Source organism: Balearica regulorum, chromosome 1 (assembly GCF_011004875.1).
Source record: "Balearica regulorum gibbericeps isolate bBalReg1 chromosome 1, bBalReg1.pri, whole genome shotgun sequence".
Taxonomy (NCBI): Eukaryota; Metazoa; Chordata; class Aves; order Gruiformes; family Gruidae; genus Balearica; species Balearica regulorum.
This window is the reverse complement of record NC_046184.1, coordinates 87,848,067-87,869,848: the sequence shown is the minus strand read 5'-3', so window position 1 is coordinate 87,869,848 and position 21,782 is coordinate 87,848,067. Positions and strand designations below refer to the sequence as shown.

The 21,782-nt window shown below is 45.4% G+C and overlaps 1 protein-coding gene across 2 annotated transcripts; it reads right to left on the bottom strand.

The window, feature by feature from the left end:
- Positions 1–1,409: 1,409 nt before the first annotated feature.
- Positions 1,410–19,830, bottom strand: LOC104630471 (tumor necrosis factor receptor superfamily member 1A). 2 transcript variants are annotated; one of them, XM_075764712.1, is made up of 10 exons: positions 19,645–19,830; positions 8,744–8,945; positions 8,305–8,433; positions 7,853–7,996; positions 5,597–5,678; positions 5,205–5,272; positions 4,869–4,991; positions 4,514–4,551; positions 3,577–3,736; positions 1,410–3,017 (listed from the first exon to the last, which is right to left on the bottom strand). In XM_075764712.1, the coding sequence occupies exons 1-10, from the start codon at positions 19,681–19,683 to the stop codon at positions 2,716–2,718; spliced, it is 1,287 nt and encodes a 428-aa protein (XP_075620827.1). In that variant the 5' UTR covers positions 19,684–19,830; the 3' UTR covers positions 1,410–2,715. The 2 variants fall into 2 exon arrangements, with proteins under 2 accessions (XP_075620827.1, XP_010305773.2); XM_010307471.2 differs by lacking the exon at positions 19,645–19,830 and having other exon boundaries at positions 8,744–9,008.
- Positions 19,831–21,782: the final 1,952 nt, after the last annotated feature.

The window sequence follows — 21,782 nt, the reverse complement described above, 5'->3', positions numbered from 1 at the left end:
TTGTAAAAGATGAGATGTACATCATTGAGAGTCAAAAGTCAGCAAAATTCCTCTAATTGGTGTCCTTAGAGTGAACTGTCTCGTTATAATACGAAAACCACCCCTCCAGTACTAAAAACACCCCCTCCCCAGATAAAGACCCCTACTCACCAAACACACATAGTGAATTTAGAAGGCACTGTTTCTTTAAATCAAAGTGAGCAAAGAGTTAACTAACTGTACTTCAGAAGGTGTGACTAGTAGGCAGAACTAACACCCTGGACTGTATAAACATACAAAGTAACTATAACAGGTGTGCTAGCTTTGGGGGAAAACTACCTAGCACCCACCTTTGTGCAAATATGGAATAAACAGTATCTCATCTCTGTGCGTAAGATTGGCTCATTGCACACTGGGCTAACAAACTCCACTTAAAGGGACAACAAAGTCACCTTTGTTACCTTGAAGAGATCTTTAACAGTCTCTGAAACACCTCATAGTCATGGATTTCTATATAATTGGTACATGAAGTCACTGACAACTGAGCAGTGGCCTGGGACCTGCTGCTTGTGCCTTACCGTGCATGGTCAGCTTTAAAATACCTGGATTTTAAATGATGGATTACACGGTTTGATGCAGGGCTGGGGGGGGGGGGGAACCAGCTTAGATATCATAGCTGGGGAAGATTTCTGAGAATTTCCCCATTTTAAACACAGTTTCATACCTAGAGCATGTACTTCCAGTAGTTATCAGACTGCTGCACTTGTTGAACATAAATTATGAAAGAAAAAGTGTATTACAGTGAGCTTTGTACGGTCTCCTTTGATTTTAAAAAAAATCCACCTCAATTAAAATCGTACGTAGGCATAGCAAAATAAAACCTCAAACTGGGAATTAAAACCAACTTCAGTTCCTAGCTTTGTCACTGACTGCCGTGAGCTTGGACTCTTTTCACTTTCAAGTTTTCTCATTGGGAGAGTAGGAAGGGTCCTCGCTGCCTTAACGTAGTACTTTGGTTCCTCCGACAAAAACATGCCTCTGTAAGATTAGTATTAAAGTATAATCTATTATTATTATTATTTTATTTAAAGATATTTTCCTTTTTAAAAAGCCAAATGCAAATCAAAATGACATTGTATGTTGTTTAGAAATTCACTTTAAATCTGCTAGCGCCCCCTCTGACTCTTGAATATGAGACAACCTGCAACTGAATCTAATTCCAATCCTCCTTCCTGCCTTCAGCCAGCTTCCTGTCACTTGAGGGCAGCTAAGCTTTACATACAAAAGTTCATACAACTTGTTTTTTAAAAAAAAAAAAAATTCATCAGACCATCAACCCACCCACTCTTGCCACTTCTGGAAGTTATTCCCCTTTCTCTGCCCCCACCCTCACTCACAGAAGAGAAGTTGATACGGACAAAACCAGAACACAGGGTAAAAATATGAATTTTAATTCAGAGCATTTAGTGTATTTACAATAGAAAGTTTCTCTCTGTTTAAGGGATAAGAGATTTAAAAAAAAATCCACATTCACAAATATATGGACTACATGCACCTGAGGCAGGCTAATTGATTTTTGCTACTTGTGCTTCACCCAGGGTAATACCCATGAGAAAGCAACAGTGAGAGCCTGGAGATGGTACCAAACATCTCTCACACCCAAGTAGCAATCACAGAATGCTGTCCAGGAAGTAGTGTGAAGTTATTCAACAGTTGCTAAACAAAACAAAACAAAAAGTGTGTGTATATATATATGTACACATACACAGTCCCATTTGCAGTTAGATCAGATTCATCGAATCGTTCAGAGACAAGCAGGCAGACACAAGCCCTACCAACCTGCATGCAAGCACAGATTTGCAGACATGCTCACGCTACCAGGTACACAGGTACCTTCTCACCCAGACACATGCATTCCTTCCCACTCTGCACTTCGACAAACACACAGGCAGGTGTTTTGTTAATGCTATGTTACACGATTTCTAGGTAGAGGAAAAAAAAAAAAGAAAAAAACGTTGAGAAAAAAGCACCAACCCTTTCATCTGACTCACTGGCTTGGAATCCTTATTCCTCTTGAATCTGAGAGAAATGGGGGGTATGGAAAGGATAACGTCCCCCGTTTCTCACAGAGCCACCACTTCTGAATCTCCGTGACTCTTTTGCCACTCTAATATTGAAAGGGGTAACCCTCTCTCCTGCTCCCAGAAACAGGCACAGCTTCCCACCACTTCCCTTGAGTCAGATTTAGCAATCAAAGGGCTGCAATGTGAGCCAGTTCAACTGTCTGATCTTGCAGAAAAATAGATCTGCAAAAAGTGAGCGGACTTTACCATCTGAACAGCCAGCTTAACCAAGTCACCCTACACGTTTACCCATCACGTGGGAGATGGTTGTTGCTTCAGCAACAACTTGTCTGTAGAGCAGCTGAGCAATCAAGTCAGTCTGAGCTCCTGTTTTTATCTTGGTCAGAGTCCACACACCACTTCCTATACGAGGTGCTTTCCCTCCTTGGGAAAGGAGTTGTTGCAGAGGTCTGTCTTAGCTTAAAGGTGTTGAACTACATGGTGGCTGAGAAACAAACCCCAGCCTTCTTCCAGCATCATCTGCTGCTGTCTCCAACAAACCCAGTTGAGGAGGGTTAGAAAGATAGGGAGGTATGGAAAAATGAAAACAGGAAAGGAAGAGAGTTATGATCCTCTCAACAGCCATAGTGACAACAACTAAAGCAGAACTTGATTAAAGATGGCTGTGGAGGCTACAAGATTGAGGAGAGTTCTGGTTTAGCAAAGCCTCTTGAATAGCTTCACTGCAGCCACTCAGCTCCATCTGGTTGAGAACACAGCTGATGTGCTCCACGGTTGCAGCATGGCCCATCTGCAGTTTCCACAGTCTAAGCATTTCATACTGGGCATCTCGTAAACGCCGATGCTCCATCTCAATTCGCTCTAGATCATAGTCACTTAGACCCAGACGCCTCACAAACTCTTTCCACCGAGATGGTGGTACATGATCTACCACAGTGTAGAGAATAGCAGGGTCTGTGAAAAGAGAAGAAATAAAGTGTGAGAACCAGGATTGTGCAGCCTCAAGGAGAATGTGAATAATCCAGGGCTGGATGGTGCCTTGGGATCATGCATTGCCCCCTCCTGTTCAGTTCTTGTACAGAGCAGCCACACAGACTCATGTGATGTCCAGACTTGCTCTCATCCCTCAAAAAGCAATGGGGTGCTTACATATGCTCTTGTGTAAGGTCATGAGCAGAACTGAGCACATACGCTTAGAGCGTCGCTTCCAAACATTCCTGCCACAAGAATGCTCTGGGTCACCATCCCAGAGGCATTAAGACTGACAGCATGTCACTACATATGACAATCCATTTTCCTGCTAGGGAAAAGGGACAATGGTGGGTAAACATTTAGTATATAGATGCACACAGGCTCTGGGCATGCTTCTGCCTTTGTACTGTGCCATGCATGAAGTATACACACAGGTCATGTACACCAGGTAAGGTCTGTCCAACATCCTCCTAGCCGCATCTGCACAATCAGGTTCTCGTTTGCCTGGGGAAGGAGGGAAGGATGGGGGAGTTTCACTTACTGTCTGGAAGCTGTGTCTTCCTGGCAGGTCTGACACAGTCTGGTAACTCATGTGAACTTTGCAGCAGAGGTGCAGGTGGTGGTGTTGCATTCACTGACAATTCTGTTTCCTTCTGGGACTCGGGAAGAAGGATGGAAGTTTCTCTTCTTTTTAAGTCCACCTGAAAGACATTTCCTTAATCCAGAATCATCCACAGCAGCACAACACACCTGTTTCCTGCAAAGAACTACTAGCTTTATATACTAAAATTTATCCAAGATGGGTGGGGAGCAGGTGCTTAGGTTTTAATTTTTCCTATATGTCTTGTTTGAGCAGGAGGCACCAAATATTTCTTTCCAGCAGAACCCAAGGCGTTTAACTCTCTCTTGGCATCAAGAAAAAGGTAGTCTGGAAAAAATATTTCTTTACAAAATCAAGTAAGGTTGGGACCTGAAGTCACTACCATTCTAGAAGCTCCACATGCCACCTTTCCCATCAGCCTTCTCTGTAAGGCTGTGGAAACCCCACCTCAACTACTGCTTGGGCCCTCTTAATTGCACAACAACATTGGACCCAAGAGAACACTGTGAAGCAGCACCAAGGGGCTTGTGGGGTCAATATTGGAAGTGAAAGTAAAATTAGTTAAATCCTCCAAGCTTGAGGAATATAGGGAGAAAAAAGGGATTAAGGACCAGGTATCTAGGAAAAAAAAAATCCATACAGGAAGAAAAGAGCAAAAAGACAGGAGTTTTAAAAGCACCCTCTAGAAGAGGGGAAGTGAAATGTTAATGGCTCCACCCTCTAGAGAAAAAGACTTCTGAATTAAACAGCCCTATTACATAGCTCATTTGAGAATACAAGGCCTGAAAACAGCCCGTGGGGAAAAATACTACTCTGGATCCCAGGCTAACATAGTTGAAAGCGGAAGGAAAGCTCTTATACCCATCATCTTGCTCACCTCAGACACAGGGTCCTTGTTTGTCTGCGGCAAAGAAACTTTAAAGAAAAAAGAGAGCAGAAGTTATTTTCACTTCCTCTCATCCCAGAGAAAACAGGAAAGCAGCTATTCACAATCCTGCCCTCAAAAAGGCTTTACAGCAAAATGCACATGTCCCAGCAATGAGCTCACACACACTTCCAGTCACAGCTATGGGCATGGATGCAGAGGTGTAAGAACTCCACCAATAAGCTTAGCTGTCAAGTTCATGTGTTCCTCTGGCCTGGCAGCAAAGCAGAGTAATGAGATCCCACTTTTTCCCACAGAGAATGATGTCTATCCCAATTTATATCACTGCATATGCTGCTGTACTCACCACAGGAGTAGAAAGATGATGCTATCCCATTTTCCTGGACCAGCTTCACTACTTTATTTACAATGCAGAGGACAAAGATAACTCCAAATATGGCAACAATGATGCCAAGGACAAGACTCCCATCTGGACAAAAGGATGAGGGCAAATGAATGAGTGACTGAGGAAGATGTAGGTGCTAGAGGAAGAATAGCAAGTGAAGATGTGCAAATGGTAGTGAGAACAAGAATAATGGTTTGAGAGAGTGGAGAAAATAACACTTTACAAAAGGCACTGACAAACAGCACAAAATCCCACACTGAAAAGATTCCACTGTCCCTCAGTTCCCCCAGTACTCACTCGGCCCAGACGAAGTCGGTGAGGTAGTCACTGGGCTATGACACTGCAAGCATTCTTCTCCAATGCAGCTGAAAGAGCATATCAGAGAGGTGAGCTTGCATGAAAGGAAACTAGCCATTTGCAACAATCCTAAGTAACGGACAAGTCAAGATGAGCCTGCAAAGCAGAGCGATGCAACATGGCTAGTGACTTTGAGTTCTTAGTGGGCTGATGCCTACATGGAGAAGACATGGGGTGGCAGAGGGGAAGACCTAATTGCCCCAGAAAGGCAGAATGTTGTAAAATTACGTCAAGATGGACAGAACCTTGAGAAAAAATTCCTCCCCCTGTGGGGCTTGTGTCTGCTGTCTCTCCTAGTCAGTGGAGGGGCATACAGAGAAAAAGCAGCTCACCTGTTGCAAGGCTTGCAAACATTACTAAGCGTCAGGAAGAATCGAGGCTTACACCTGCAAATTGTGTCTCTGTTCTTTGAACCTGTAGAGAAAAAAAAAGAAACCGTTGCCATAATCTGGACAGAGAAGAAAACAAAAGGAGAAAAGTCCACTCCAAGATGGGTGGGAGATTATCCCTCTTTGAGCCTGGAGAACTGCTACTGAAGAAGAGAAAGAGGATTCAGTCTATGTTTGAGGATAGGGTTGCAGGAGAATAAAAATAATAAAAAATAATTTAAAAAAGGTACCACGAAGAGCTCTGTAGAGGCTTGGAAAGGGACTAAATCTATAGTGCAGCTGCAATTTGTTTAATGGATCATGACAGTTCCAGTGCAAAAGCAGGGAAAGTCACTCAAGTTCAAGTGTGACAGGAAGGGGAAATCACATTAGTCAGGCAAAGATGAGGAAGAAGTGGTCCCTGAGCAGCTGGGACTGGTGAGGAAGTCAGTTCAGGGCAGGGAGAAATCACTTCAAGCCATAGGACGCATATCCACTCTTGTGATCTGCTATGCTGTGAGTGGAAGGGGTAAGAAATGAAAGAGCTATTGCTTCTAAGCAAGTCACAGTATGGAGACTGAGTAAAACAGGTGTGGGGAGGAACACACAAGAATAAGGATGGAAGGACATAGAGTTGCATGAGAAGAGGGAAAAAGGTACTAGAACAAGCAGCATGCATTCTGTGGCAAGCGAAAGACAGGATTAAAACAGTTCTACATCAGCCAAGAAGAAAGGAAATTGCTCAAGGGCAGCATACAATGCTGTCTTGGTTTTGGCTGAGATAGAGTTAATTTTCTTCCTAGTAGCACATATAGTGCTGTGTTTTGGATTTAAGATGAGAATGATGTTGATAACACACTGATGTTTTAGTTGTTGCTAAGTAGTACTTACACCAAGTCAAGGACTTTTCAGCTTCTCATGCCCCACCAGCAAGAAGTCTGGGCATGCACAAGAAGCTGGGAGTGGACACAGCCAGGACAGCTGGCCCAAACTGGCCTGGGTCAAGGGATATTCCATACCACATGACGTCATGCTCAGAGTTGGCCAGGGGGTGGCAATCGCTGCTTTAGGGACTGGCTGGGCATCATCCAGCAGGTGGTGAGCAATTGTCTTTCATTTACATCATTTATTTTTCTTGGGTTTTATTTCTCTCTCTTTTTATTATTTTCCTTTTCATTACAATTTTTAGCATTGTTGTTGTTAATAATAATATTTTAATTATTAAACTGTTCTTATCTCAACCCATGAGTTTTCCCACTTTTACCCTTCCAATTATCTCCTCCATCCCACTGGGGGAGGTGGAGTGAGCGAGCAGCTGTGTGGGGCTTAGTTGCCAGCTCAGGTTAAACCACAACAGATGATGACCCTTGAGGATAAGTGTAAGCGTGGAAACTGTGACAGAGGAAGATTACTGAGCACCAGAGGGAACACATTCACCAGTGAGACAGCAAACCTCATGCTAGGCAGGGTAAGAGATAGGAAAGGGATCAGGAGAAGCAGAATTTGCAAAGAAGAGGGGATAGCTTTAGGAAAACAAGGTAAGAAGCATTTAAGGGATATGAACAGAATTAGACTGCAGCACAAAGCGGAGGACGGCAAGCAGCATTTGGTTAAGATCTCGGATTCCTGACTGGAGATGAGGCAGTGTGGGACAGCTAGCATGGGTACTTCTCCCAGACACCTTCACCCAGGTGACACCCAACACCACTGGGTACAGTTCAGCATTACCTGAGCACCTCTTTACTTTAAAACACTGCACAGTACACTGTGGTGGTTCAGCAACTGACTGGGTTGCACTGGGACCAGTAGTGTTTTCAGCCATTGTACTCAAAGTGCTTCCAGCAGTTGGTGAGGAAAATGCAATGAGCATCAGGAGAAATATCCACACAAAGACAAAAAAAAAAAAAGGCATGTAAGGCAGAAGTAAGTAGAAAAATTAATTCTACCAAAATTAAGTAGAAAATATCTCTCCAAAACAGCCAAATCCGAGAAAATATTCAAGGACAAAAGGCAGGTAGAAACTGTGATAGAAAACAGGGATTGATGCCAAAGCAGGCAAAAAATGGCTGTCTTTCTGGGGAAAGAGGGCAGGCAAAACCAAGCGTTGTTCCAAAATTACAATCACTTCATGGCAAGGCACTGGAGCATTGAACAGAGGGCTGTTAATGTCTACCCTAGTACAGTATGTCTGTACTGGAGCCATATCCATGCCATACTCACAGTTGGCAATAATCCCATTGGGGCAGGAGCTGCAGTTCCTACACTGGAAGAGATCGGACAGGCCAGTCTGATACTGATTCTTCCGACAGCCGCATACAGTATCTTGCTTTGGGGTGCAGGGGGTCTCTACTATCTGCTGGAATTCTGAGAAAAGAAGTGAGAAGTGATTATTCCAACCTCTTCCTTCACCTTCAGCTGAGAACACTGTTATAATCACAGGTACTGTTATCCCCTAATCTCCCCAGAAAAAGGCCAAAAAGGCCTGCAAACTGTGTCTCAGACTGTAGTAATTTGGTAACCCTTATTCCTGCTGTCCCCAATCCCTTCCCATACACTGTCCTTATGCCATTCAATTGCTCACTTTTCCAAGCTTCCTCACTCACCTTGCCATTCCCTCCAGCCCCCCACCTGCCACTACCACCCATTTTCCTCAGGTCCTGTAGACAACTCACCTGTACGGCAATGTGTACACTGGAAGCATTTAGACATGGTGTTATCAACAGCTGTGAATGTGCCGTTAGCACACGGAAGACAGACAGGTGCCTGGTCAGGCCGATCACAGTCTTTTGCCTTGTAGGTACCTGCAAGAAAATCACTTAACAGAGATCTGACAGGAAGGCAAATGTGTTGTCTTAGGGAGGGTGGGAGTTATCAATTCCTCAGAGAAACCCTGGAGTTGATGGTGTAAGGGCTGAGTATGCTTCCTCTCACCAGTGTGAAGGACACTGACAGCCCAAAAGAGGAGACGAGGAATAAGAATTTATCTGGGTAGGGATAGGTACCAAGGAAAGGGAGCACTGATGTAGCTGCAGGACAGAGACAGTTTGAGAGTGCAGGACAGGGAAATGCCTCTAAGGTGAAGGTCACTATTACTGTAGTTATTTTACGTACCTGCATGGCACCTCATGCAGCAGTGGGTCTCTCTAGGATGTAGGTATTGTCCTAGTTGACACTGCACCTGCCTCTTTTCTCTCCTCAAGGTGTTAGAGGGGTCTCTTCCATCCAAAGCTACCCGATGGACTTGCAGTGTATATGGCACTGGAGCAATTTCTACAGATTCCTTTGTCAACACACAGACAAATGTTAGGATAACCTGTAAATACAGAAGGAGAGGGAGAGAAACAAGGTGAGAAAACATCATATCCCCTTGCAGGCTGCACAGCTGACTTCAGCACTTACAATTAAATTTTATTGTAACAGTGAGTTCAATTGACTTGACCAATTCTGCTATCAGGACCCTCCACTGAAAAGAGCAGGGGGGGAGATCGTTTACCAAAAAAATCCCAACAAACCCGTGCCTGTCATCTGTGTTATTAATACGCCATACAATGGTCTCTATGACAAATTGGTTGTATATAAAGCAAATACTTTTCGTGATGTGCGATTTATAGACGGAGTGCCTTGAAAATGCTGCAGCTTGCAAGAAAGTTACTCAAGAGCAATGGAATGTTTTTATTAGGAAGCCAGTAAGACTGCCCATCTAGAAACAGTTCCAGAGACAAGAATGCATCCAGTACTTGCAGTACCAGATGGGAAGTTTGGAATAAGAAGGCAGAGGAGGATCTCACCGCATGCAAAGTACAGAAAAGCTTCCAAAACTCCTCCTAAGCAAGCCATCCTTAGAAACGTGGGAAAGTTAGGTTTTCAACTTCTCCCCCTATCAAATGTACATTCTTCCTTTTAAACTGCAGCTGTTAACATTCAGTCTGAAGAGTCTGCCACAAAAATGTGCACTTATTTCTTTTTTTTTTAATTCACTAAGATTTACTTGCTATTTTTAATTCTGAAGATGACTGTTGTCGAGAATTTTAACAGAAATATTAAGATTGGTATGACTGCAGTATGACTGTGAGAGAATGTGAGTACACATAGACACAAAGGAACAGCAGAACAAAGGGTTACAATAACAGCCTGTGCCGATAATGAAGGACACCATTCCCTGGACATTATTTTCAGGACAGTATTCTCAGCAGCAAAATTGAGAAATGTGCTGTTTATGTCATGGCCGAAAGGTCTACACTCTGGTAAGACCACAGCATAGATGACTCACCAGCAAAAGACCCTGCACCAGGAGGATGGTAACAAGATTGCAGCATATCACAAACATGATCCCTTTGCCTGTTGGCCCAACAGAAAAACAGACCCTAGGCAAGTATTTCAAACATGCATTCACACAAGGAAAAAGTATACAATAACAAAAAGGTTAAAAAAAACCTAAAAAACAAAACCGGGAAACAACTTGGCACAAGATTTATGGAGCCTGAAGTCAGCAAGTTTCTACGGCAAAGGCCCATCCCATACCAGCTGATGACTCCCAAAGGCTATGACGGACTTGTCCAAAAACCAGTTTGTAGTGCCATGAAGAACCCCCAAGGTGCAATGAAGACTTTGACAGCCAGTATACCTTGTCATCTGCGTTGCACACAAGCGATCCTGGCCACACCATCGGGACGTACGCATGTTGGTGCTTCTGAGTATGTCACAGAGAGTGTGTGTGCCTACGTAGTCTGTGCATCAGATCGTACGAATGCATGAAAATCAACTCGTTTTTTTGCAAATAAATACTACCCTCCCCTATCCATACAATCTCACACTGAGTTTTACTACACTAACTTCCCTACACTGTAATGTTTTCCCAGCCTGCTTTTTTGAAACTGGTAAGATGCCTATCTGTACAGGCACAGCTTCAGAGTTCTGTTTTTCTTTGCTTTTGCTATAACTCTCCTAGCTGAAAAAGCAAAGTAAACCAATAAAGGTAAACCACAATGCTGATACCAATTTTGTGGTTGCAAGCTTAAGAAAGGATACGCAAAATGAGATGGCTATGACAGCCCCATGCTGTCCTGTTTCTCTCTCAAAATTAAAGCCTTGGAAGAAAAAGGTACATACATGAAAGCAACCGAAAACCTCAAGAAGCATGGTCTTTGCAAGTCCTGACAAAGCAAAAACCCCATTTTTCAGAGAGCTCTGTCATACAAAGACAATAAAACAGATGCTAAAATGGTGAACAGGAAAAAGAGAACCAGATATTTAAATAGCTATTGTTTCAGACTTAAATATCTGACCTCAGGATAAATGCGAGCACTCCAACAACAACAACTCAGTAAAAAATAAAACTTGTTTCAGCAGCTGATAGTCTTAAAAGATTAATTGCTTGCAGGAAAACAAGTAAAAGATCATTCACATAGATGGTCTGACAGCAACAATAAAAAAATCCTGATTCTCTAGCCAATGATTAATCCCCTGACATGGGAATATATACAGCTGGCCCAGTCAGACAAGAAACAACAAAGGAAAGCAAAGATCAAGCCAAAAACACATATGAAATTGGTCAGATACACCTTCAAAAATCAGCCAGGAAGAGTGTTTTCAATTTTTCACATTAAATGAAAGCATGTCTATAAGTGTAATCAAACCAGAGTTAACACATTATTCCTGATCAAAATCTGAGGAACAGAGAGCCACAGACCACAAGTTACTCACAAACCAGTGACTCGGCCTTCCAGAAAAAAAAAAAAAAAATCATTCACATGGCGGACCTCCCCCCCAACACTGCCATCTTAAGCAGCTCCCCAAGCCATTCAGCAGTATACCAATTTATACTAATGATGGACTTCATAAAATTCAGAAAATATATTAAATAATAATAGAATAGACTATTGCAGTTGGAAGGGACCTACAACAATCATCTAGTCCAACTGCCTGACGCCTTCAGGGCTGACCAAGTTAAACCATGTTATTAAGGGCATTGTCCAAATGCCTCTTCAACACTGACAGCCTTGGGACATCGACCACCTCTCTAGGAAGCCTGTCCCAGTGTTTGAACACCCTCTCGGTAAAGAAATGGTTCCTAATGTCCAGTCTGAACCTCCCCTGGCGCAGCTTTGAACCAGTCCCTTGTGCCCTGTCACTGGATCCCAGGGAGAAGAGCTCAGCACCTCCCTCTCCACTTCCCCTCCTCAGGAAGCTGCAGAGAGCACTGAGGTTGCCCCTCAGCTTCCTTCTCGCCAAACTAGACAAGCCCAAAGCCCTCAGCCGCTCCTCACAGGACATGCCTTCCAGCCCTTGAACCAGCTTCGCTGCCGTCCTCTGGATGCATTCAAGGGCCTTCACATCCTTCTTAAACCGTGGGGCCCAGAACTGCACACAGTACTCCAGGTGAGGCCACACCAACGCTGAACGCAGCAGGATAATCACTCTTTGACCAGCTGGTTACGCTGTGTTTGATGTGCCCCAGGATGGGGTTTGCCCTCCTGGCTGCCAGGGCACACTGCTGTCAGCCAGCACCCCCAGATCCCTTTCTGCAGGGCTGCTCTTCAGCTGCTCCTCCCCCGATTTATACTTGTGCCCGGCATTACTCTGTCCCCGGTGCAGAATCCGACATTAGGACTTGTTAAATTTCATCCCATTAATCATAGCCCAGTGCTCCAATCTATCTAGATCCCTCTGCAAGGCCTCTTGTCCTTCAAGAGAGTCAGCAGCACCTCCCAGCTTGGTATGGTCAGCAAAGTTGGTAATGGTGCCTTCAACTCCTGCATCCAGATCGTTGATAAATGTATTGAACAGGACTGGCCCTAGAATTGAACCCTGTGGAACACCACTGGTGATGGTCACCAGACAGATGTAGCCCCATTTACCAAGCACTGAAGCCTCAAGTCATTGATAACAGCTCACCAAGGCAAAGTTTAGAGGTCTCCTACAACTGAAATAGGGTGATTTTCCATCATTAGATTTACAACATACTCTGATTCCATTTACCAGGAGAAAGAATCAGTACTTACTAACCAATGCTGCATAGAAAAGTGGACAGCATGTATTACCTAAGCCAAATGGTAATTCAAACCACATGATGCACACTAGCGATTCACATTTTTAGTGAGCGGGGACTGCCCATGGTGGGGGGGGGGAACGTCAGCAGAAACTCTAGGTTTTACTTCTGAAACTGCTGCAGAAATAAACAAAACATGGCAGATGAAAACAAGAATGCTGCTTCCTTATATCATTTCACCCCTCTGGGCAACAGCTATGTGCACCATACATTCTCCTCACCTGTGAAGCAACTCTAGTTCCTTCTCATGTCTCATGACAGCACTTAGTGCCTGACAGCTACATTGGAGAAAAAAAAAAAAAAGAAAGAAAAAAAAAAGAAAGAAAAAAAAAAGTAAAGAAAAAAAAAAGAAAGAAAAAAAAAAGAAAGAAAAAAAAAGAAAGAAAAAAAAAGAAAGAAAAAAAAAAAGAAAGAAAAAAAAAAGAAAGAAAAAAAAAAAGAAAGAAAAAAAAAAGAAAGAAAAAAAAAACCAAACACCACTGCACAAGACCAAAAACTCTTTTATGCAGTTTTGGCAGCTGAGACAGGAGATAGGAGCCCCTGCACTATCTGCAGCCTCAAATATTCTTAAATTACTGCCACCACTACAATTCACATGCTTGCTGCTGCTTCTGCCTTACCACACCATGCAGAGAACTGCAAGTGAGGCGACATCTCTGCAAGAGTAAGTCAAAGAAAGAAACAGCAAAGATAAAAGCAAAGAACGCAGTAAGATGCAAGAAAGATATGGGGGTGGAAATAAGAAGGGACATTTGAGAGCACTGTCCTCAGGCTGAGGAGAAAGAAGGGACAGTATCTGAAACAGAGCAACAACGCAGGGAGGTGCCAACATCCACAAGGCTAGGAAATACCAAATTACTCAGCAGGATGCCACAGCTCTGTATCATGCGCTCTGCCTTCCCTGTGCAGAGTGGTGGCCCTGCTGCTACCTGCAAGGCTCCTCACCCTCAGGGAGAAGGGTGGAGGAAGCAGGTACAGTGACACACAGGTATAACATTTATGATGGGAAAGAGAGGATGGAGAGGGTTGTCCTGGGAGCAAGACTCCCCTCTCCTAGAAAGCCAGTGGATGCCTAGAGGTGTCCGGAGCAGACAAGGCCAGTCACAGAAATCAAACTGAGTGGGAAGGGGGGGGAATTAGACAGGCGAGAAGTGACTCCTGCCCCCCACACACAGCATCTTGAGACCCCACACCTGTTCACATGAGCTAACAGGAAGGCAATACTTACTGGAGCAGACACTTGGGTTATTAGTATTCCGAACAATTCAAATAGTATTACCCATCACTACGCTAATGTTTAAAACATTTCCAAATTAATAATTTCTAGAGTGTCTATCTCCTTAATACCAAAGCATAAAGCTGAAAATTTCAGAATAATTTTATCAATCCACATGTGCTGTTAAAATCCAGAAATTAGGAGGCTTACTCCTTGTGGTGGGTTGACCCTGGCTGGGGGTCAAGTGCCCACCAGAGCCGCTGTATCACTCCCCTCCTTCTCTAGACAGGGGAGAAAAAGTACAACAAAAAGCTTACGGGTTGAGATAAGGACAAGGAGAGATCACTCACTAATTATCGTCACCAGCAAAACAGACAGAACTTAGAGAGGGAATTCATCTAATTTATTACCACACAAAACAGAGTAGAGGAATGAGAAATAAAATCAAATCTTAAAACACCTCCCCCCACCCCTCCCATCTTCCCAGGCTCAACTTCACTCCCGGCTTCAACCTCCGCCCCCCCCTCAGCGGCACAGGGGGATGGGGAATGGGGGTTACGGTCAGTTCATCACACGGTGTTTCTGCTGCTTCTTCATCCTCAGGGGGAGGACTCCTCTCATCGTTCCCCTGCTCCAACATGGAGTCCCTCTCATGGGAGACAGTCCTTCACGAACTTCTCCAACGTGAGTCTCTTCCCATGGGGTGCAGACCTTCAGGAGCAAACTGCTCCAGCGTGGGTCCCCCACAGGGTCACAAGTCCTGCCAGCAAACCTGCTCTGGCGTGGGCTCTTCTCTCCATGGGTACACAGGTCCTGCCAGGAGCTTGCTCCAGTGTGGGCTTCCCACGGGGCCACAGCCTCCTTCAGGTGTCTCCACCTGCTCCAGCATGGGGTCCTCCACGGGCTGCAGGTGGAATCTCTACACCCCCTCATCCTTCCTCCATGGGCTGCAGGGGGACAGCCTGCTTCACCATGGTCTTCACCACAGGCTGCAGGGGGAATCTCTGCTCCGGCACCTGGGGCACCTCCTCCTGCACTGGCCTTGGTGTCTGCAGAGTTTCCTACATCTTCTCACTCCTCTCTCCCGCTGCAAAAGCTCTGTTTTTTTTTTTTCCCTTCTTAAATATGTTATCACAGAGGCACTGATTGGCTTGGCCCTGGCCAGCGGCGGGTCTGTCTTGGAGCCGGCTGGCATTGGCTCTATCAGACACAAGGAAGCTTCTAGCAGCTTCTCACAGAAGCCACCCCTGTAGCCCCCCCACTACCAAAACCTTGCCACGCAAACCCAACACACTCCTTTTTTATACACACCCAACATATTCATCACGTAATAAAGCGTTTCCCCAACAACAACTTATTCAACTGCTCCTCTCAAAAAAGACTTCTATTTTGCAAATTCCATTTTTAAACTAAAGAACACCTGCAAATAAGAGGCATTACAAGTCATTAGAGTTTCTCAAATATTTCTTAATAGAAACTTCCCTTTGTTTAAGAGTTCAACATGACACACACCAATGCACAAGTAATCTATGTACCAGTCATCCGTAAGCCTTTTTAATGAGTCATAAGAAATTAGCTAGCTTGGAAGTTCAGAAGAAAACAGAGATCCTGCTCAGAGTAACGAGCTACCAAAGAAATCAAGGTGCAAGATTACTTTTATGTTCGACTGCTTCTGCCATTTCCAAAAGCTCTTCAAGCTTTGCTTTTTTTTTTTTTAGTTTGCTATACAAAGATGCATGGGAAACCAGAACTTCTGCTTTACACATTGAGAAATGTATATTAAAGCAACATTTACAGCAAGCTTTTCTCATTGCTCACTAAAACGTACAGCCTCGCATCAAAGCGCCTGTCCAGAGCAAGAGCTGCAGGAAGGCTCAGTGGGGGCTTCCCCCTTCCAAACCTGAGCTGCTTTTCAGCTGGGCACAAGCCCTTAGACCCTGACCGCACTGTGCCACAGCCATGCTCATGCCCCTTCTCAGTGATTCACTAGGTGCATTTTTTAAGAGTCAGATAATTGCCCCATGCTGAGTCCTATTCATTGGAACTGATATACTCCTGTTTGTTTTAACAGAGAAATGTAGCAACATTGCTTTGAGATGCACTTTCCTCTGTGAGGTTCCCAAGACTGCAACAGAAAGGCCTGCAGTACCAAGGGTTCAAAGGAAGCACTCAGTTATCCAGGGATGAGGCCAAGATTATGGAAGAGATTACCAGACACCTGTCCCAAATAAAAGCAAGGCCCCTTTGTGATGACTAAAGAAAATGGATGAGAGGGAGCTAAATGACAAAATTGGTTTTAACCCAAATAATACTGCTAATGCAGAAACCAGATTACTTACTAAAAAGGGAAAGGCATCCAAACTGACAATACTGATTACTTGTGAGAACTCAAATTACCACATAATTGAAATTGGCACAGACCCAGATATCAACATGTTCCATTTGGCTGGAAGAGGACAGTCATCAAAAATAGCAATTAAAATTCAATTAATTAGGTGGATAAAAAGTGGAACAAACCTGTTTGGACAAAGCAATCAGAAATGCAATGAATGCTATGAATTATCAGGAAAAGATTTGAGGACAAAACAGAAAGTGTTGTTATACCAATGTATAAACCTGTACAGTTTGAATCCAGACTGTAGTTCTGATCCCCAATCCCGAGAACATAAATTAACCCAGATATGATACAGAGAAAGGTAACAAGGATGATCCGTGGTACAGAATCGCTGCCATAAAGGGAATGATTAAGAATACTGGTCTGTTAAAGAGACAACTGAACAGAGAATACTATAGCAGGCTCTAAAGTCATGAACGCCATGGAGAAGGTGAACTGGGATGGCTGAAGAAGATGAATGGCGATGGTTGTCCTCTGTCTCTTCCGATGCAAGAACTAAGATGCATCATATAAAATAAGCAGGAGACAGGTTCAAGATAAATACAGGGAGGTACTTTTTTAGCCAACACATAGCTGAGGTGTGGGACTCCCTGTCAGAGTGCTGAGGTTGCCAGAAACATGCCTGAATTCCAAAAGCGATCACAGCACCCATCAGCAGAAGAAAAAACACACTCAGAGGTGCAAAATATGAAGACGCCATCTCGACTTGGGCATTCCTACAGTCACAGATCACGGGATGCCAGGAAAATATATTTCATTGCTGTACACTCACCCTGCTTCAAAGCCCTTGGTAGACTGCCGGCCACTACTGGAAACAGGATGGTAGGCCCAACAGTTCTTTCGTACAATGCACTTGGTGGCTTGGTTTTCAGTTTTTATATAACATAGCTTCTAACTTCAAAATTGCAATTCCTCCCTTTACCTTCAAAAGGAATCAATGCCAGAAGCACCCTTGTGGCTATTTTGTCTTTTTTCTTCATAAAACTGAACTGCCTTTAGTAAATGAAACTGACATTATGTTTTGTTTTTTTTTTAATGAGACAGAAAACACACTGGCCTCAGCAAAGACAATTGCCATTTTTTCCACTGTGAAAGTTAGGAGCACACAGGGAAAACCACAGAGGACCTGGAAATGAGGTTAAAGGCACACAAAAAGAGAGAATGCGTGGAAACAAGCTACAGGAAATTTTGCAGAATCAGAGGAAACATAGAAGAATCAGAAATCTAAAAGGGGGGCATCAAGAGAATAAGAAAGGCCATGAGGGCAAATGTAGGATGATATGGAAAGTAAATGGAAGATGGAAGGGCACGAGAGAGTAAGAATTGTAACACTAAAAAAAATAACATGATTTTATGGAAAAGATAACCATAATCTGTAACAAGCATGTGGTGTTATTAAGAACTTGAAATTACATGTAAATAGAGAGGGAAATGTCTTCAAAAAGAAAAAGAAATCCCACTGAATGACACTCTTCCTCCAGCATATTATTTAACTGAAGACAGTATCATGAGTTTGGGGAATCCAATGATTTTTTTGTGCATTTTATTGCCAATAATATACTATCACATATAGTATCTGAATTACATGAAAATATGTGCACCATTATACTTAACTCAGAAATATGCTTTTCCAGGTTTGCTAACTGCTTTGAAATCTATATATGAGTTATCTCAACAGTTGATGTATCCTACCTAGGTCCTGAGATGGTAAGTGATCCACAGTTGAGTGTTCCTACTCCAGTTTTAGTTGTGTGGCCTGGCCAGTGCTGTAACTCTAGCTAGCTGTCATTCTATTACTGGGTTTCCAAAAGCTTCAAAGCACAAAAAATAAAACTTCTGGAAGAAGGTAACTTTGAGTAGGGCAGTCACAACTTTTTGACAGCAAATTAACAACTAACCCAACATTACGGGTCCAGTGCAGTCAAGTGCAAGTGTTTGTTACTAGGATGCTCAGGTATTTAGGGATAAACAGTTTGACCTTGTAAATCCTATACCAGAATTTATAGCTTTGTCATGATGCTAAGTGACATCACCTCTACTGTCACAGCTTTATCACGCATCTCAGTGGTGCCCAGTGACAGGACAAGGGGCAATGGGCACAAACTGGAACACAGCAACTTCCATCTGCATATGAGGAAAAACTTCTTCACTTTGGGGGTGACCAAGCACTGGGACAGGCTGCCCGGAGAGCTTGTGGAGTCTCCTTCTGTGGAGATATTCAAAACCTGCCTGGACATAATCCTGTGCAACCTGCTCTAGGTGATCCTGCCCTAGCAGGGGAGTTGGACCAGATGATCTCTAAAGGTCCCTTCCAACCCCTACCAACCTGTGAATCTGTTGATACTGGATGGCCGTTCACCTCTACCAGTCAGGTTACTCATAAAACTCCCAAATTTTTTTCACACATAACTTTTTCAGCAGCAAAATTACAACAAACAGCTTAAAAATCTTGAGCTAAGATACCCAAGAAGGCTAAAGAAAGTTTACCGGCAAAGGTAAACTTGCTTTTAAACAAATTCCATGGTTTGGGGCGTAGGTACAGTCCACAGAGTAGCAATAAAGCTTTCCTTGCTTTAGTAACAGCGACGCGCCCATCCCGTCCCTGCCGGTACAACCGCGGGCGACTGCACAGCAAAGCGGAGCCGGGTGAGTCTGAGCCGGCCCGTCCTCCCCGCCGGCAGCCGGTCCCGACCCCCGCACACCGGCGGCGGGAGCGACGCCCAGACCGGGCGGTTCCGTGCCCCCGGCAGGCCGCGCCGCGAGCTCCAGGAAACCCTCTGCCATTCCTGTAAATCCAGCCGTTTTTTCACTGACTCAGGGATAAATCCAGGAAACGGCGCCGGCGAACCCAGCGCCCAGCGGTGGGCGGGGAGGGAAGGAGGGAGCAAGCACCGCCGGCCTGGCCTCGCCTCACCTCAGCGGCCCCGCAGCGCCGCTGCCCGGTGACACCGCAGGCGGACAAGGTGACGGCGGGCGAGGCACGACTCGGTTTCACGACCGGCTACCGCCGCTCCTGTTGCTCCAGGCTCCCCATCCACCACGACCGCCCGCCTCGCCCCTCCGCAGGAAAAAATGGTTCCCTGGCGGCTGCCTGCCGCTGCCCCCCGCTCCCAGCCCCGGCACGGGGCTGCCGCGATGGAAACCAGAGCCCCCGGGAGAGCGGGAGCAGAAAGCAGGCTTGTCCGCAGACCCGGAGCAATGGGGAGCCCTGCGGCGGCGAGGAGGGGCGAAGGGACCCCGGGTCTGAAAAGTGGACGGCGGGCACCGCGCTGCAGCTCCCGGGAAAAGGCCCACAAACCGCCGGGGCACGGCCCCGTCCCGTGCGGAGCGGAGAAGCCCCCGCCGTGACTTACCGTCCCGAGCGAGCTGCAGGGCAGCTCCGGGCCCCGCATGGCTCCGCGGCCCGCTACGTCCCCATGGCAGGGTCTCCTCGCGTCCAGGGGAAGCCGCCCCAGCCCTCACCAGCCCCAGCCGGGAGAAGCGAGGAACGAAACTACCCCGTCTCCAACTTCCTGCCAGCGGCGACGGAGGCAGGAAAGAGGGCGGCGAACGGGAGGCGGCCCGGCGCCGCGCCACGCCCGCCCTCCGCTGCCGCCGGTGCAAACCCCCTTGCCGGCAACAGTTTACCTGCAAAACCGGGATGGAAAAGCTGAGGAAAAAGAACCCCGTGGTGTATCGCGTGGCTAAAACCGCTAGAAAATACATGGAAAAGGAGTCGAAGGAGGTTCACTGCAACCTTAAAATTTCCTGACATATAAGTGTTCGCCTTTCAGCCGTACTTTTAATGCTAAGTTCATATGAAACTTAGCCATAGTTGTAAGAAAGTAACTCTTTGTACCTTAACTGCCTTATCAGCACCTAAATAATTTTAAAGAAAGGTGTTTATCAGCCAGAACAAGCATATTTAGAGTATACATGCCATCTCAGTGCAATTATATATAATATTGACAGTGCAAATACAACAGCAAACCATATGTAACGTTCTGCATGAACTCTGCTTCATTTTAATATATGCTTTTAATGATAGCATTTTTAAAAAATACAGTAAGAAATAAATGGCTAAACGGTGAAGATCTCCCCTTTATTTATTGCCTGTTAAGACCTTGCTGTCGTGCTGTTTCAGAATTATTTCCCCTCTTGAGACAACAAGCTGCACATGCTAGTTACCTGATCTTGACTCCTTGCCTGCTAGGGGTGCTAGGAATTGGTTGCTCAGTACTGCAAGAGACAGGAAAAGGACTGTGAACGGAAACAGCTGCAGCACCTATCTTCCATCTATCAGTTTGTGACGGGGAACGCTCCCCTCATCTTCTGCAGTTATCTCTGTACTATAGTCAAAGGCATTAAATTGAGCTACTAAGTGTTGTTTTGGAAGAATATGCCCATTTCATGCGTGTAAGTCCAAAGCACATGTACAATTCACTCGACGCGCTGCATGAATTGCTGTGGACAAAGCCAAACACCTCCACAGATTGTGTCTACTACGGAGCTGCTCATGTGCTGCATGGAAGCCAGCAGTGGCACATGCACAGGACAAAATAATGAGGGCCACGCAGCTACAGAGCTCTCTTCAGCGCTTCAGACTTGGAACCGCTCTGACTTTCCAGCAGTGGGTTCCAGGAGGGAAGGAAATAACAGAATAACCTGTTACCAGGCTGCAGCCTTTTCCAGAGATGGAAAAGATCTACCAAGTTTTGAAGTTTGTCTAGTTCATTTCCTTGCCTTGAACAGGGACAATACAAAATTAGTCCCAAAGGAAAAATTTTCATGCATGAATGAGTACATTCTGTGGAGGAGGAAATCACATATTTAATGGATTGTTTCAGGTTTATCTCATACCGTCATGAGTGGATGAGGCATACCCTTCAATCTTCATGGAGCTTCAGCCTTCCAACAAAAGAAAAAGCATTTCTCTAGAACCGCTCAAGTGTTAGAGAAATCCCCACAAGCCTTCACGTTTGACTCTTCCCTCAGGTCGGGTGGTGCTACCACACGTTTGACATTTACATTAATGTCAAACGCATCAGCGCACATTCACTTCCCAGTTTTCGCCAGAGCTGGCAAGCTCACACCACTCTCCCTCCCCGCCGTCTCCCTGTGGCCTCCCAGGCCTTCAGTGTTTCCCGAAGCTCTGTGGCTACCCGCCATCAAGGAGACCGAGCCCAGCTCGCCACCCTCCTGTCACACAACCGCTGGATTTCAGCTCGTCTGTCAGCGCAGCCGCTTTACTACGGGCCTGCGGAGCCCTCCAGAGTTCCCGTTTCTCGTCAGCCCTTTGCGTGAGGGACAGCCCCGTGGGCGAAAAGGCTCTGGCCGCTGTCGTGAGACTTTCTACCTCAGGGGCAGCTGCAATTCGCTCGCCCGCCAACAGAGCGCCCCGAGGCCGACGGGCTGCGACCGCCCCCGCGCCCGTCCCCGCGCTGCTGGCGGGACGGGGGAAGCGCCGAGCGGGGGCGATTGGCCGGAGGGGAGCGAGGGGGCGGAGACCGGC

Excerpts from the sequence above, each read along its gene's own strand:
- LOC104630471 (XM_010307471.2), bottom strand. The coding sequence starts at position 8,993 with ATGATGTTTTCTCACCTTGTTTCTCTCCCTCTCCTTCTGTATTTACAG. Across the intron at positions 5,679-7,852 it reads CAATGGGATTATTGCCAACT|GTTCAAAGAACAGAGACACA; the intron begins GTGAGTATGGCA and ends TTTTCTCTACAG. Across the intron at positions 4,552-4,868 it reads ATCATCTTTCTACTCCTGTG|TTTCTTTGCCGCAGACAAAC; the intron begins GTGAGTACAGCA and ends TTTTCTTTAAAG.